This window comes from Agelaius phoeniceus, chromosome 5 (assembly GCF_051311805.1).
Source record: "Agelaius phoeniceus isolate bAgePho1 chromosome 5, bAgePho1.hap1, whole genome shotgun sequence".
NCBI lineage: Eukaryota > Metazoa > Chordata > Aves > Passeriformes > Icteridae > Agelaius > Agelaius phoeniceus.
This window is the reverse complement of record NC_135269.1, coordinates 23,837,243-23,854,813: the sequence shown is the minus strand read 5'-3', so window position 1 is coordinate 23,854,813 and position 17,571 is coordinate 23,837,243. Positions and strand designations below refer to the sequence as shown.

At 48.9% G+C, this 17,571-nt stretch overlaps 1 protein-coding gene across 6 annotated transcripts in view; it reads right to left on the bottom strand.

Annotated features, from left to right (window-relative positions):
- The window catches only part of CACNA1I (calcium voltage-gated channel subunit alpha1 I), a 169,447-nt gene extending 153,421 nt beyond the window's left edge, over positions 1-16,026 (bottom strand). For 4 of the 6 annotated variants that reach the window (XM_077178587.1, XM_077178590.1, XM_077178591.1 and 1 more), the window contains exons 1-2: positions 15,343-15,492; positions 2,246-2,546 (exon numbers count right to left, since the gene is read on the bottom strand). In XM_077178587.1, the coding sequence (XP_077034702.1) occupies positions 2,246-2,525 (280 nt within the window). In that variant the 5' untranslated portion in view covers positions 2,526-2,546; positions 15,343-15,492. The other 2 variants (XM_077178588.1, XM_077178589.1) reach the window with 2 other exon arrangements.
- Positions 16,027-17,571: the final 1,545 nt, after the last annotated feature.

Below are 17,571 nucleotides of genomic sequence, written 5' to 3'. Positions count from 1 at the left end.
TTAGCTTTAGCACATTGGAGACCCAATAGCTCAGTGTAGCAAGGATGAAAAGCAGGCAAGCATATCAATTCCTAGAAGATATGATTTGATTTTCATAGAAGTGTCTCTTGTGAAGGGTCTGATTCCCAGCCAGGCATCTGCCACCAGGCCATGTAAATGCATCCTGTCTATGGTGCTGTTAAAAAAAAAGTCTGATGCCAAGAGCATATGATTACAGGTAAAAAGCCTTCAGGGTGCAAAAGCAACACCTCATTTGAGAAAAAAAGGTAAACATTTCTTTCATGAGCCTTTTAAAAAGAGAAGCACAAGGGGTTGAAAGGAAATCAGAAGAGGGGCTGAATCCTCACCTCTCAGTCTCCACTAGTCATGAAATCTCCCAACATCACACAGCTGAGTTGAAACCTCAAGTTTGACACAACCCTTCCAAAAGGTTACCAGCAGCCCCACCATTGCCCTTCACTCCCTGGTGGCCACATGTAAGGTCATCAACAGGTGATTGGATGAGGCTTTTTCCTCCTTTGTCTAGTTTCTAATAAGGAAAAGTCATTTTCCAAGTCAAAGAACACATTTGTCTGCTGATTAGGACAAAAATAACACTTAAAAACTAAAACAGGCCAATTTCTTGAATAATAGTTCCAACAACTTAAAGGAAACTCCTTGCAATATACCAAATTGGAGAGACTACTTTGAGTGACTTTTTAGCCAGCAATAAGGACAGGCTCTTCTCTTCTTCCACCACAACCTCCTTCCCTCATCCAAAAGCAAGCCTTCATCCCAAACCCACGCTGTTGCTCTTCTTTCACTTCCCAAATCCAGCCTTTTATCGTCACACAAATGTCTTGGGCTTTACTCTGAGTCCTGCTCTACCACATGCTAGGACAAGATTCCTAGGACATAATAACTAGCACAGGCACACTGTGATAGAAAAGCAATGCATAATTCAATACAAAGTTTTAAAATTTTATAGAGCAGCCAGTGGAAAAGAAAGCAAAATATCTAAATCTCCAATGTGTTCTCAGCCATAACCTGTGTTTGAGACTGCAACCACTCTTCAGTGGCTTTTGAACTTTAAGACAAGAGCTCAGAGCTCAAACACAAACCTTTACCTACACTTGAAATTAAAACAAATCTCATCCATTTAAGGTCAGCTGTTACTGCTGACACTACTTCAAAGTCCTCACCCGGGGTTAGGCTCTTAAAGCTGAAAATACTCTTGGAAACATTTTGCTAGGCTCCACTACATGCCCAGACATTCAGATTTAATCTATACATCAAACCCAGAGCAGGCATCCTCATAGCTAATACCCACCTAACTAGGAACTAAGAAACTTCCTGGTAGAAAGTGCTGCCAGTTGAGATTTCCAGCTAGAAAAACACTCACATAAAATCTCAGACCAACCTCTCTGATGACTCATCATCTTCTCCATTTCCTCCACACTGTCCATGATCCCACAGTTCAAGGAACAACTGCTCTTCTCTACCTGGCATTTATACCACTGGAGCCACAGAGCACACTGGCAGGCTCCTGGTGATGAGCTGTGCAGGTGGATTTCATGGGCACTGCTGGGCTGCAGGGGCCCTCCTGCCATCGAGGCACTGAGCGTGAGTGACAACACCTGTGTGTGATTGCTGACCATGGAGAGGAGGACATGCCTGTGTCCCAGAGATCTCTCCCAGGCTGTGTGGAGCACACACTCTCCTGTTCATTCCTGGCCAGACATCCCAACAAGGCACTGGCAGGACAGTGACATGTACTACATGGAAAGGCAAAGGGTTACTTGGGTTTCCCTGCAATCAGGGTGGAGAAGGAATGGTGGTTCCCTCACTAAGGCAAGGTGAACTCTCAGTAAAGCCTCTGTTTTCAGACACCTCCACTGCTCATGGCAGACTGAAAAGCTCCTGGGCTGGCAAATCCTACTCTGTCCCAGGCAAAAAGGGAGCTGGGAAGGGGAAGAACAGGCTTTCTAATGTACCCCTCCTCACACCTCCACTCTCCCTACTCCCAGTCCCTGTGCCTGGGAATGTCAGTGGCTCTTCCTGAAGTCCCTTCTTTCATAATCAATGTCTTTTAATCACACCAGCAAAGGTTCTGTTTAAACACAAGCAATGAACAAAGAAGGTTGTTAAAAATGTAATAAAAGTTATTCCTTACCTGCAAGGCACCCCAGGAGGGCAGGATGAGGGGAGGACAGGGCAGAGGGAGCCAGAGGCAGGGAGGGAGAAGGGGCAGCTCAGAAAGGATATGGGTTGCACACCATTTTGATGCACCAGCTCCGTGGGCTCGTGGTCTGCTTCAAGCAGAAGAAGACAACAGGGGCCAAGTCTGGGTAGGGGACGTCAGGATCCGGAGGGGAGGTGACTTCTTCATCCTCACCCAGCTCCAGGGAGGAGGGTGGCTGCTCTGGTGGTGTTGGCTGCTCCGAGGTGCCCAGATCCACAGGCTCCAGGGGGCAGCTGGCAGAAGTGTGAGGGGGCTGTGGGCCTGCAGGCCAGGTGGAGGGAGCCTGGGGGACATACTCTGCCATGCCAGCCACAAGCGAGAACCCCTGCAGGGGAAGCGAGAAAGAGAAATTAAATCCCACAAGGAACCAGCAGCAAAAGCACAGCACATCTGGGCTCTCCTAGCAAGTGCAGAGCAGGGGAGAGCTGCAGGACTGATGGCTCTGACAAGTGATAAACCACTTGGTGCTGAAGCAGTTTTAAGCTCTTTTCTGGCAGTCACCTCTCCAGCAAGACTGCTCTGGCTGCTCCCCTCCATTGCCATTTAAACCATCCCTGCAGCCCCTGAGACACCCTGTCAGAGGGCTGCATCATCTCAGGGGATGGTGGCAGCTCTTCTGGAGGCAGCCTGAGCACCAGAGCAGAGCACAATGTTTTGAACAGTATGGGCCCATCCTGACACAACAGAGCCATCCTGCCCTTGCAGTCCCTAACAGAGCCCTACCAGCTCCAAGTGCAGCTTTGCTGTCCCAGCTCTTCTATCCAAGGGCACTCTGGGCTGGCCCTGAGTCACACCATTGCACAGGCTCCATCAGACTGACACTGAGAAATGCATGTCAAACCCATACACAACAGCCACTCATTCAAGCAGTGAGCTGTAACACAAGCAGGATTAAACATTAAGCACCTTTTACTCGAGCTTGTTGAGCTCTCCTATGCTGGAGCAGTGGAAACACCATGAACATGAGCTGCAAAAGTTATTTCCCTAAACAGAATGGTCGGAGAGCGTGGGTGGGCATGAGAAGAGCAGGGGCTCAAGCTCACTGGCAGCCTGTGCTGGTTTTGGCTGGGGAAGGGTTGATTTTCTTCACAGTAGCTGGAGTAGGGATGTGTTTTGGATTTGTACTGGAAACATGGTTGATGATACCAATGATTTAGTCATTGCTGAGCAGGGCTCACACAACACCAAGGCATTTTCTGTGTCCCCCATCACCCCACTAGTGAGTTGGCTGGGGGTGCACAAGGAGCTGGAAGGGTTCACAGCCAGAATGATGTCATATGATATGGAATATCTCTTGGATTAGTTGGGGTCAGGACAGCTGACCCCAACTAATCCAAGAGATATTCCATATCATATGACATCATTCTCAGCACATAAAACTGGGGGAAGAAGAAAGAAAGGGGGACATTTGGAGTGATAGAATTTGTATTCCCAAGTCAGTGTTATGTGTGATGGAGCCCTGCTTTCCTGGAGATGGCTGAACACCTGCCTGCCCATGAGAAGAAGTGAATAAATCCCTTTTTTTGCTTAACTTGAGTGCACAACTTTTGTGTTACCCATCAAAATGCCTTTATTTCACTTTTTTGCCTTTTTCTCCCTTTTACTCTTTTGACTCTCCTCCCATTCCAGCGGGAGGGTAAGGAGCAAGTAGCTGTATGTGGCTTAGCTGCCACCCAGGATGGAACCACAACACTCTTGCGCTCTACAGAGCAAGTACACCAAACTTTACTAAAACTGTAATTTTGCTGCCTGGGTGCTGTGCATTCAATAGCAGAGTGGAAGTGGCTTCTCAGACTGAGGGGAATTAAATAAACTCCAAGGCTTGGCTTTGGAGGGGTGTTACAGGGACACTCTCAGGAAGGAGAGCTTGGCCAATGACTGCTGGTTGTCTTCCCTTCACCCTGTTGGCATGCTCAACCATCTGGAGTGCCCATGCTGCAAGTGCAGATTTAAAAGCCACACAAGAGCCCTCAGACACACTGCAGTGCAGAAAGGGATGATGAGCAGCAGGAAAGGATATGTCTGTCCAGACCTCATCTCCTCACATACTGGCCATAGGTTATCCTCCCTGGCACTTGTCTCAGCTCTCGTCACTTTAGGATCACAAAGCCTGTGAGGGGCTCTGTTCACACTGCTCTGCCTTAGCAATGCACCCTTGACATTTCAGCCCGTGGCCCTTTTGATGCTCACATGCTGGATCTGTGATCTCCAATGCTCTCCACACCACTCATCTGTCAGGCTTGCCAACCACTCCACCTCAGGTTGCAGTGCCCCATCGTTCCCAGATGAGACCCTGAAACCTCTGCCTACCTATCTGTTTTCTCAGCCTCCTGCTTCCAACAGACACTTTGATCCAAAGCTTTGCTTGTTCTTCGAGGCTTGGTATTTGTCAGAATAAAGAGCAGCAAGTGCAGGGGTTTAGAAAGCAGACACAGTGTCCCTGAGGGGATAGCAGAGAGACTCTTGGAATTCATTATCCCAAAGGCCTGCAGCTATTGGAAAGAACAGATACCATGTCCCTGACTGGCTTTGGGAATGCTGTTCATAATTTTTTAAGCCCTGTGAAAAAATTTACAGTGCATCCTTCTCACCATCTATCACTACTGTTTCCAAAAAAACTTTCGGCAGATTTTTGACTCTGGGCACCCGTGCAACTACTTGTACCACTTTTTTCACTCCCCATTCCCACCAGCTCCCCATTGCCTGCTCTGAGCTGGCTCCCTTGCAGTCTATTAACATGCTGTGGCTGAGCCCAACTTCCCGCCCATTACAGCACAGAGGAGAAAGATTAGCAGAGACAGCCAGGAGAAATTACTTATTATGGTGCTCAGAGCATGCACACTGATGAGGGCATGACAGTTCCAAACTGCAGCGTACAAAGCTTCATAATTACCAGTACAACTGAGAGAAGGAATAGGAGAAACAACCTCATCATCATTTCCCTGCTTTCCCTTCAGCAAGCATCCAGGGCCCCTTCTCCATCTCACCACTGCTTGGATGCAGCTGGGACTCAGGGATGCTGCTCTGCCCATGTAATACACTCATGCACAAACTGGGTAGTGTGCTTATCACAGACAGTCCATCACTGTAATTTGTGTAGCTCAGACTGACTCATTAGGGCTCATATGGACACAGGGCCAGGTGAATCCCTTTGGAAGTTCTGAAGCTAAATACAGTCCTTGAATGACAGCTGCCCCACTGGAGATGTGAGTAATACCCGTTACCTTCCTGAGATTAAATCCTGCTCTGCCTCCCAAGGCTGTGATCACGATGTATTTCCTACATTAAGCAGGATTAATATTCTGTGTCAAAAGAGAGGGAGGGGAAATCAAGCACTGGGGCACTTCTGAGCTCTTCATACAGTCAGTCCTCCCATCTCAACTTCAAAGAAGAGTAGAGTGGTTTTCCTGCCAGAGATAGGTCCAGGGTTGTCTCTGCTACCATTTCAGATGTGGAGGTTGGAATGAGTTATTTCCCCTATTTTTGTTAGGCTGCAACTCATGCGATACTGCTGTTTTCTCTGGGATTGCATTCTGTGGCCTTCCCTTGCTGTAGCATTGCTCTGTAACTTGGTTGGAGTCAGCCTGATACAGTATTTCAACCCAGGGGAGCCCTGTTTAAATCAAAATGAGGAATGAGTTTGGCAAATGCATTTATCTGCATATACAGAGAAATGTGCATCAATGGAGAGGGTTGCTACCCAGATAAAAGACAGTTGTAGTAATACTCAACAGAATAATAAATCTCCAGAATTTGTCTTTGGGATGCCTCTAACCTCCCCTTTGTGCAAGTGCAGCTTACTGTGACAAGGGCAATACAGGAGGACGAAGATCCAAGATGAGGGTTATGGGATGGCCAGATGCATGTTCTGTTCACTCAGCCTTTTGCTCAGGAAAGCCCAACCCCAGCAGGTACAGCAGGCCAGACCCACCAGAAAAAATCAAACCCTCCCCAGCCTGGACTTATTTTAAATGTCCCCCAAATACACGAAAACATTCCGCTGCAAAAGTCACATACCACTGAAGGAGTGATGCTACACCAGCTGCACTTCCCTCCCAGGGGAAGGGAAGTTATTTGTGGGCTGGCTGGCAGCTCCTCCTGCTTCTCTCCCTGCATAGCCTGTGCCAAACCCTTCTGTGAAGCCAGGTCTTGAGTCTGCACTGTCCGTGCCCCAGGACCATTTAAAGCCACCAGCATCCTGAGCTGAGCACCCACTGGTGCTGCATCCTGCACACACACCTGCCCTGGGCACGTGTGCTGGCAGGGAGCTCCCTGCCTTGGCAAGCACAAGAGAAGCTGACAGCCTCTGGCTCAGCCCTTCCCCAGAAGCACCTGGTCCTGCCAGACTACTGAGCAGGAAGGGAGAAGGATGCTCTAAAACAGCAAGAGAAGTCGTGGACTTCACGAGAAGTGGAAATTGGTTAGGAATAAAAGGAGAAAATATCACAATGCAGGAGAAGTGCTACAGGTTAGAGGTGTCTGTCCAAAAAGGCCGATGTCACCTCCTGGCATGCATTGCAGAAGTCTCAGCTCAGACACACTCCCCCTTTAGGTCTTCAGCTGACATCCCAGGGCTGTCAGTGCCATGACCTGCCATGAGTGAGCCAGCCCAAGGTGTCCTGCAGGCACCACACCCCAGCCAAAGCAGCCTCCCAGCTCCTCTCTGCCCCCTTGGCAGAGGGGCTGACAGGGCCGTGGGTGAGGGAGGGCTGACCTGACCCCTACAAGGCTCATGCAGCCCTTTCTGAACTATTGCAGCTTGACAGTGAAAGGGCCTTCTGCAGCCAGCTGGGAGAGGGAAATACCAGAGAGAGGTCCCCAGAGCACTGTCCCACTGCTGGAGCGAATCCACCCAGAGTCCAGTGGGATACAACTCCCCTCTCACATGGGACCATCCTCAGAGCTCACCTTCCCCACCATCATCCCTAACCCTGTATCCCTTGCCAGCCCTCACTGCCTCAGAGCTGTTCCTTCCTGCCTGTGCACTGCTCACACAGACAACACGGGCGTCCACATCAAAAATGAAAGTGCAGACTGCATTTCCTTTAAATGTAAACACAGCACCTCCCATTCTGAGGGCACACAAGTCCTTTCCAAACCATCCATCACCATCAGTCACCCATTACTCAGAAGCAGCAGGAAGCACAGCAGCCACTCTGTCCTGCTAACACCCTTGCAGAAAAGGGACAAAAATGACAACCTCCAGCTGGTGTTGCAGGGGAGATCAAGATGGTCCCATCAGCTGGAGCAGCATCTGAGGCACACGTATTTATTCATCATCTCCAAACATCCATCCAAAAGCTGAAAAGCATCTGGGGCACGGTTTTTGCAGCCAGCTTTGCACAGGCCCAGACTTATTTAAGGAGGTCCCTGTGTGTGTGGCATATTTGGGAAGGTGTGTGGGTGACCCCAGCCAGAGCTGTTGTAGCCTCCCGGGGCTCTGCTGAGCACGGCCATGAGCCCGCCTTTGTTTGCTGCTATAAGTGGCAAGCATTACCTTTGATGCCTGTGTCTGGCTGCAGGGATGTGTTAGTCATACAGGTTTCACATTTGGAGCGTTTGTCGTGGTACAATGTAATTAGTGGTACCCAGCTCCCTCTGTGTGTGTGTTCAGCTGGCACTGGCGTGTTTCTCTGCCTGTTCTCATCTGCCTGTGTGTGTGGGGGGTTCTACAAGTGCCAGGAAGGAACAGGGTCACTTTTCTTAGCACTTAATTTGCAACAGGAGCTCTCACATCTCCAGCATCCCAGCACCTCCACCTGCAATGGGACGTGGCAGAAAGCCAGCACGGAGTGTTCCAAATGGTGCCCGAATCCATTGCTCGGAGATGCTGGTGCTCCCACAGGCCCCTGAAGCACAACACCCCTGGCCTGCACCAGAGCCAAGGTCTCCCAGGTTCCCTGCCCTGGTCAAATGCCCATGACCTGCTGCCTTTGCAGCTGCATGCTGATTGACTGCTGTGCCTTCTTTCCACACATGCTATTACCCTCTGCTAGATTTGCTTGAGTGCTTGACAGCCTCACCCTTGTCACTTTTCACCCCTCATCCTGTTAAGGACAGGGAGCAGAAGAAATTCCTGCATCCCATTGAGCAGGTGAAGGAGCAGTCCAGCCAGCACAGGGCAAACTGTCTGTCCTGAAGTCTCAACAACAATACCCTGCCTTCAACCTGTACTGCAGGCAGCATTCTGCAGCTGTAGGAAGGGCAAACCCTGATCTCCAGGTCACTTCCACCCTCATCATCACATTCAATGTCCAATGTATCACTTCCCTGTCCTGTGGCTGGGACAGCCCCATCCTGTCCGTACCTTTGGTCCCTGGCACAGCAAAGTGGGGATCTGCTTACATTGCTAAGAAGCCTTTGGCCAAGCCAAAGGAGATGTTATGGAGATCAGTAAAATTTTGCTGAAGAGATGGAAGGCGGAAAAGTAAACAATGAGAGAAGAAAAGGCATAGGGGTAATATGGTCACTTTGGGTGTAGGCAAACAGAGGAGAAAGAAGTTTCCCATTGGAAAATCTTGACCTGACCTTAACTATGTGGAGTGTTTGAGACCCAGAGGTGCGGACCCTAACTTTGTCCCACTGCTTCCCAGAGGATATGCATACTTGTTTTCAACAAAGCATTTCCATTTTTGGTGTTCCAAGTGAACAGACTCTAAAAATCTCCTTCTGAGGATGACTCCATACTGCAACAGATCTGTCTCCATGTGGACACTCTGCCCCAGAGTCAGTGTTTTCCCTTTCAAACCTGCCCCGCTCTCCCGGGTCACTGCTTTGTTCTGCACAGCTCCCAGCGATGCCTCCTCCTCCTCCTCCTCGTGCACACGGACACCTTTCACGGGAGACAATTCCTGCCGCGTCCTCTCACTCAAAACCCCCGCTTAGCCAAGCCGCACATCTTTAGCACTTAATCCTCGCTCGTAAATTAATCTCCTTAGCCCCGCGGTGGCTCCGCGTGGATGTCGCTGCAGCCGCCCGTCGCCCCGCAGGCTGTCCCGGGACCGATGTCCCGAGTGTTGCAGGGCGGGGCTGCCATCCCCGTGCCTCTTGCTGGCCCTGTCACGCTGCGATGATGTGCCATGTCTGATGTGCCATCTACGGTCATATCCTGTGGCCTGAGCCGTTCCCTTCCTTGTCCCTCACCAGAGCCCATGTTTCACATTTTTGATTGCCTCCAGATGCATCAGCTTGCATTTTTCCTAAGGTTAATCTCTGTAAGTTATTTTCCACTCATCTTTCTGACCTTAGTAGTTTCCCTTTGTGTTATTTTACTGCATCTCCACTGGTAGGCAAAAACCTGGTTTATCATCACCAGGGAAGTCATTAATGCGCTGTTTACACTCTCCTTCAGGTCAGCAATGAACATGGCAATTAAGACGGTCAGAGGAGGATGATGAAGAGGAAGATAGTGGTGTCATAGGCTACCAGTGATGATGGCTTTGAGGCCATCCTCACACTCTTAGCCCTTCAGGACCCAGATCCTGAAGTGCTAGCAGGAAAGACAAAACGTGCAAATACCTCAGCTGTGCCTCCAAGAGAAGCCCACGCTGGGAGAGCAGAGCTGCAGCTCCTGCCCACCACCAGGACAGGTGCCCCAGGCTGCAGCTACCAGCACTGCACCTCTAAAGTGCATGGAAAAGGGCATCCTGGGGCTGCTCCCACACAGGCTGAGCCAGCAGCAAGAAGCTCTGCTGTTTCACACCATCCTTCCTGTATCAACCTCTCCGCCCTTTTCATCTCTATCCCAGTGCCCAATCCAGTGTCCCCTCAGGACCTGCTGGAGTGAGCAGGAAAACAGCAGCATACAAGGACTGGGGAGATCCCAGTAGACTCCCTGGTCCCTGTCACAGCACAGAACTTCCCACTTCTGCACAAGCATCCTCACCACCTCCAGACTTTTTCCCAACTCACTACCACCACTCACATCTGGAGAGGAGATTCCCTGGGGTGAAAATGGAAATGGGGAGGTGGAGACAGTAAGCAGCACATCTAAAGGGAACACGATATGAAGAGCTTTGGGGAGCATCAAGGGTTACATTTACAACCTCTCTCCTCCCTAAAAATTACTGCTCCCCCTCAATCTCTCCAAAGGAGATAATCTGCATAAACACAGCTACGCATTTGGAGCAAACTAACTCTTGGCAAAAACAAAAACAGGAAGGGAGCTAAAGCTATGTGGAGTGTGATGATGCCCCAGGCTCTGCCTCCAGAAAAGAGAGAGATATGGGAAATAAATGTGGCTCTGAAGATGGGAAACTTCTAGAAGCATAGAAGAGACAATGTTGCTACCTCTTCTGCAAAGGCCTACAGAGTGTTCAGTCTCAGGTCAATAGATGGACAGGACCTTGTGATGGTTCCCCTGCATCCCACATGACCTGATTACTGACACTGCTGCTCATTTACATGAGCTTAAAAGTCCCCTTCTTTCCTTGCTGTCACCAGGGGGAAAAAAAACAAAGCTGGGACAGTTGCTTGAATAGCAATCACTGAAAAGCAGCAGAGACACCAGTGCAAGTATATCTGACCACAGACCTGAAAGGGACCCCTATATCCAAGCTAAATCCTTGCAGCCTTGCCAGAAAACTCAGTCTGAAAGAGTCCATAAGGAGTTACTCTGCCCCCTACCTCCATCCATCCCCTCTGCCAAATTCATAGTGGGTTTAAAGGCAAGATAAGGGGAAAAAATGCCCAAGGAAGACGAGCAATTGAAGGCATCAGCACTGCCAAAAGTCTCCACTCAGAGGTGAGATGCAAGACAGTGCTGGGCCCACTGTACACATGCACACACTGGCAAACACACACATCCAGCAGCAGAAACAGGATCCCAACCACTCCTGACAGTCTGACCTGCAGGAAAATCCATTCCTAACCTCTGTCCTGGAAAGCAACTTAATTGAGCCTGCCAGACAGACACTAAGGCAGCACCTGAGCAAGGTTTAACACCACTCACCCCACCTGTGCTCTCCATACAGCAGTGTCTTTGTAGCCACAGCCAAACTCTGACACCTCAGAGAAAGGCAATATAAACCTTCCCTACCCTCTGCCCCCCATCCTAATGATCATACCAGACAAGCACTTTCAGCAGCCACATCACAGCAGTGAAATCCCTGGCATTTGTCACTTCATCAGCTACCAACAGCACAGGTCAGCAGCTCCTCTCCACCCTGTTAGCCCCAAATAGCCCCAAATCCAGTCGTTTCATAAGGATTTGCCCTTTGCTTGCCCTCCAGGGATGCCCCCATGGAGCTTTACATCAAGGCAAAACGGAGCAGGATGTGGTGCCCATGCTGCAGATGATGGTTATGTCAGAAGCAGAGACCAGCAGTACCCTTGGTGCTGTTTTTTTAATACACACACATTTGATAAGAGGGTAACAACCTTTGCTTTTGAAGGCACCCTTCCAATCCTGCCCTGATCACACAGAGATGGGGCTTCTGCACTGCATTCTGCAGGTGCTGGGAAGCACAAGCTACTGCAGAAAACCCCAACAAGCAGGATTCCACACCAGGAGCCCACAGGCTGCAAGGACTGGGATGAATCTGCAAAGCCCCTGCTGACTGAGGCTGGCTTGGCCCAGAAACCACCTCCCTCCTGTGCCACCACAGCAGAACACACCTCCAGTTCAAGGCAAGAGAGGAGGCATTTTCTGACATCTCCTCATTGCAATTAGTCCCTGATACACTGGGCTGATTGCTCTTCAGGGCACACTGCGGTGCTTCAAACACCGAGGCCTGACAAGCACCGGGAGAGAGAGTTTATTACAAAGTTACTGGGTTGATTTATGCAATTTGAGTTATGATTAGAGGACTTAAATAAATTTTCTATCAGTATAAGACATTTTTCAAACCACTATGTGATTTCTAGGTGCTTCAATACATGCACTTCAGACACAGATGAATAAACTCATAAGCTGCCTATATTAGGTCATTATAAACAGCAATGTACCTCTGCATAACTGACAAGAAAATTCTACTTTCCAAGAGCAGTATGAGGTTTTACAGATCTTTAACACCCTTCAAATCAGCTCTACATTATCCCATCTAATATTTTTTTAATATAACTAAGCGATGGTAGTACATGATCTTACAGATGCACCTGTATCACTTGATTTCTGAACCCATCCATGGACTCAGAGGTTCTAGTAAGGCTCTGGGCAACTGCAGAAATTCACCTGCTTGCTTGAATGTGCAGGACTGGGACTTCACTTTAATAAAAGATTAAATTTATTTTAAATCAGTGCCCCATTCTTTTAAAGATTCCTAACACTGTGTGTGCTTTTCATGAGTTTCCAGCTGTAGACACTTGTTCTCTTTGAGAAAAATGAATAAAAATTAGTTTCAACTTTTTTTTTTTTCACTAGGGGAAAAAAAGCTGACCAAGCATGTTGCTTCTTTGCAGCACAGCCTGGAATTGCAGGCTTCTCCCAAAATCAGAGGTGGCCAGGGCTCAGCACAAGCCACCCTGGTGTGGGACATCCTCCTGGTGTGCCTTGCAGGGCTCTAACGTTAAACAGGGCTGTAGGCTGGCACCACGTCACACATGGGGCATGGACACATGGGGTCTCCAAAAGTGGATCAGGCAGCAGAGATGCAGCCAGGTGGGATGTGGGTTGGTGGAAGGAAGCAAGTAAGCAGGCCCAGGACCAGAGGAGATGCCAGAACTGCAGCCCAGGGCACAGGTGCATTATTGGCACCTTGAGGGTGCTCAGGACTGGACCATCAAGGAAGATGCTGCCCTTGATGGGGACAAGAGTGAGGACACAGGAAAGCTCACCCAGCATTGTAGGTGCACTGTGAAAGACCCCAGGATGCCCAGCTGATCTCCTCATACCCCAGCCAAGGCCACTGTTCCCACCCAGGAACACCCACAGGCAAGCACTGAGCTCCTTGTGAGAGAGCATCCCCCTCACACAATGCTTCCCCTCACTCCCTTGATGGCTGTAGATGCCCTGGCCCTGCATCAGCCACATCCACAGCCTGAAAACACTCCCAAGGCAGCAACAAGGGGAGATTTTGAAACATAAAACATGAAACAGGTTGGCATAACCCCCTTTATAATAGGCACTGTCAGATTGATCCAGGCTTCACAAGGCAAACCCCTTAGATGTGGCAGATCAAAGCCGCTTCTTTGTCCCCCTGACTCTCCTCTGAGATATTCACTACCAGATCTCCTGGCAAGCCACGTGTGCATCTTCTGGTGCATGGAGGTGGCCAGTGTTTAGACACAGCTTTCCAGTGAGATCTGCAGGGAAGCTGCTTTTCCCCACCTTCCTGCTGCAGTCAGGGCCCAGGCTTTGCCAAGCAGGAACTGCCCCCTTGCCCAGCCAGCCTGGTGCAAGCACCCTGGCAGTGGGCAGCACCCCAGTGCCGTGCCCAGACTCCATCCCTGCCTGCCTGCCTGCCTGGGAGAGGATTGTGGCACCAGACCTTCACTGACAGACATGCACTGCAGCCCTTCTGAGGAAGCTCACATCCAGTGGCCATGCCATGAAACTATTTTGTTATTTAACAGAGAGAGGAATAACTGCTCTCAGTCTCCTGCAGGCAGCTCCCTCCTGCCTGAGGCTGTGTGCCTGCCCAGACCCCAGGGATGGGCAGTGCTGGCTGGGGGAGAGTTGCTTAGAAGGTGTCCTTAAAAATATAAAGGGGGGCAAAAATGGGGCTCTTGGATTCTCCTTGTAGTGCTCTCAATTAAAAGTTTCTTTGCAGGTAGGGTGTTGAGAAAAGAATGTGCTTGAGGATTTCTTTCCACTGATGGAGAAGCTTACGTGTCAGAGTTAAAACACTGAGGGGTAAGCAAGATGAGGGTCAGCAGACCCCTTCCTTCTTTGAGGTAACAAATCCTCAGTCACCTGCCCAAATCTAAGATCAGGAGCTCTGCAATAGCACACAGAAACAACTGACAATTTACATAGCAGTTTTCCAAGTGACAGGGACACAGAACCAGCAGCAGCCCCCAGATCAATGAGATAAACACCTCCTATTAGCAGAGAGAAAATGCACAACAAGTTCTGCTTTAGATGTTTACCATTTTCCTCTGCAATAATTTGCAGGGAAATTATATATACATTTGGGGCTTTTTTTCTTTCTGGCCTTTTATTTTTTTCAAGCCACCAGTACTTTTCACACAGCTGCTGTTACCAAGAAGCAAAAGGTAACCATCAAGAGGGTTATGAAAACCAGTACTGGCAGAAAATATGCCTGATAATTGCCAGTCAACAAGGTCTAACATTATTTCTGTTTCTCTTGTTTTCTAATTCTTCTGTTTCCACCCCATTCCACCCCCTGACTCCAGCCAACAGCTTCCAGTGATGTACAGAAGATGATGCATTTTGCTGAATTAAAGTACATCCTATTCCATGTCCCTTTTCAGGATGTTGCACATGCAATTGAAATGCAATAACAACCATAAACAAAACAAGAAAAGACAATTTAGGAAACCTGAATCCAAGACCAAACTCTTGCTTTGGAAAAAAAAAAAAAAAACCAAAACAATACCCCAAACCCAAGAAGACCCTAAACAGTGAGAAGGTTTTAGGAAAAGTTACGTATTTACAAGTCTCAGGCAGTTACCTCTCCAGGGAGGAGATTTTGTAACCCTCCCTCTTTCCCACCATCCTTCCCCATCATAACAGAACAAACTAACCAGGGCTAAATTTGAAATTCCTGGAATTATTCACACTCCTTGTATCATTTACAGTCATATATAAAGAGCTGCTGATTATCTGTGAGATACACATTCCCTGCTGCAATTGCTCGTGGACATGAACTATTGGACACACAGTTGTTCCCTTTCCACCACCACCACTGCCCAAAACACAGACCAAAATCAATTATTGCTACTTGTTAGGTAAACAGAGGCAGTTTCACATACATGGGCGCTGCACTCGGACATACACGTACCACCGGACATGCACACAGAAACAACTTTCCTCTCTGGAAAGACAGAATTATTCCCATTACAGACATGTCTACCCTCAGCTTTTACTTCTGCCAGAGAGGAAACAGGTACGAAAGAGAACAGAATGATGCAGGTACATGGGTGGGCACAAGTTTTCTATTAAAAGGACAGCAAAATGAGACAGACACAAGGTTAGCCAGGTGTGCATGCGTCTCACCTACCTTTGCATGGAAAAGAAATCTCCGAGGGAGAAGTCTCCAAGTCAGAGAAGCAAAATAAAATAATAATGAAGATGCTTTGAAAAAATTCCCCCACCAAGATAAAAAAAAGGCCCCCCCACCTCCCCCCCTTGCACACAGGCACACTCACACGCAGACACACACACCTCGGTGCCCGGGGTGGGGAGAACAGGAGAAAAAAAGATCAGGATCAGCTGAGTGATGGGGAGCAAAGAACCTGCCGGCGAGGAGCGGGGAGTTGTGTTAGATCCGTGCCTGCGAGGACTGAGCGTGTGCAGGAAGGAGATGGTTTAAAAGGAGAATACATGGTAAGAAATTGTGGCTGCTCAGGCTGGAGTCTGAAGCTCTAGAGTCAGAGCAAACAAAAAGAGGTTAAAAAAAAGGACCTCTTCCTTCACAGGAGGGCTTGGGGGGATTTTGCCTCTGTGTGTTTTTCCAGGTGAGTGGTGTTAAGAAGTGACAGAAGCTTCCTTCCAAAAAGACCAGAGAGAGGGTCAAAATAATTGCAGGACGCTGAGAGGTGATGGAGGTGTGGGTGGGGGCAAGGTAAGCTATTCCATGGTGGGGAAGTGAGGAGGAAGGGCTGGTGTGTGGTTTCTCTCTGTCTCGCTCTGTCTCATGGTATGCTCACCACCGGCTTATGGAGCGAACTGCACAGAGAGAGAGAGAGAATAACTGTACAGGCAGGGAGAGAGTGAAACACCGTCCTTACAGTGACACCAAATGTCTTTAGGGGAACCTACAATTAGAGGCACAGAATGCAGGAATTCTTACAACACAGGAGGAAAGGCAGAAATCTCCTTGCAGAGCATCACACACCTGCATCCACAGTGGGGTCTCAGGACAGCTGGTTTGCCCCTTCCTTCAGCCCACTCATCCTTCCTTTTTGGGTGGACACTGCCTTCAGCATGCTTGCCTTTCCTTGAACTTTTAAGCATGTGTCCCTCCACAGATCACAGATCAAGCAGATCAGTGAATTACCATTTGGGAAGAGTCAAAAAAACAAACAACCCCCCCCCCCCCCCCCAAAAGTCCTTCCCTCAAAACCAATCCCTCCTCTCTGCCCCATCCTGCTTCTAGATCTGTTACTGGAACTCAGGGGGTGGGAACAACTCTCTGCAAATTAGTCTCCCATGGAACTTTGTAGAGCCAGGGGAAATGAGGGGGATGGATAACATGCAGGAATCCCACCTGCCAGTGGCTGGAACAGAGTACAGCCTCCCCAGCCTCATCCAATGGAGGGCCAGCACACCCATCTGCCCCCACTGGTCCCATTCTGGGGCTGAGCAGCCCTGCCCCACTTGAGCACAGGCCCCTCATTCTTGAAGCATCAACCTTCAGTTTTCCTAGTGGGGATCCCAAGTCCACCCTGGGAAAGAGACACTACAGGAAGCCATCACACTCCTCAAGGTTTTTCAAGGGTTTTTCCCATTCAGACCAATAAAATTCCACATGTTACAAGACATGGAGACATTCTTGCTTCTAGCATGGGCATATATTGTAAATAAGAAGCTAAAAAAAATGCCCAGCTGCCAGTTAGGGCATGACACAACAATGCAGCCCAGAAGTTCCTCTGCTTCCTTGCAGGTTCCACAAAGCCTCTCCAAACCTTCCTCACCAAGACAATGTCCGCTCCAGCTGTCACAGACTTTGCAGTGCATGGCTAGAATAGCTGGGTCAAGGTAATTAACACATCTAAACTACAAATGGCTGGGAAACCAAGCACTTTGTTCTGAGAAACAAAACCCTTGGATGTTAACTCACCACAGGAAGGCAATGGAGCAAGCCCACCTTCTGGTAAAGTCAGGACTACTCTGGCTTTACCCTTAAGGTAACTCACACATGTTCACCACCTAGGGTGAAAAATATCCTGTAAATCTCCTCTCCTCTGCAATTTATCTCCATGTGGCTTCAGTTTGCTGTACCAGGGACTTGAGGCAGAAGTCAAGGAGCTTCTAGCCACTTATATCACATAAGTCAGGCTCCTTGGAGCTTGAGCAACATGGTTGGCACCATCACTGTCTCTCAGGACGCCCTTAAAAGACTTTGGAACAAAGACAACGGCTGCTGTCCGCTTTTAACGCAACACTTTTGTGTTTTTTAAAGTGTTTAATCTTGTTACCTCTCCTGAAAGGTAAACTCATCCCTTAGAGGATCCTCAGGCTGCTCCAGAAGTGCTAAAAAAGAAAAGAGAGCAGTCTTATAAACAAC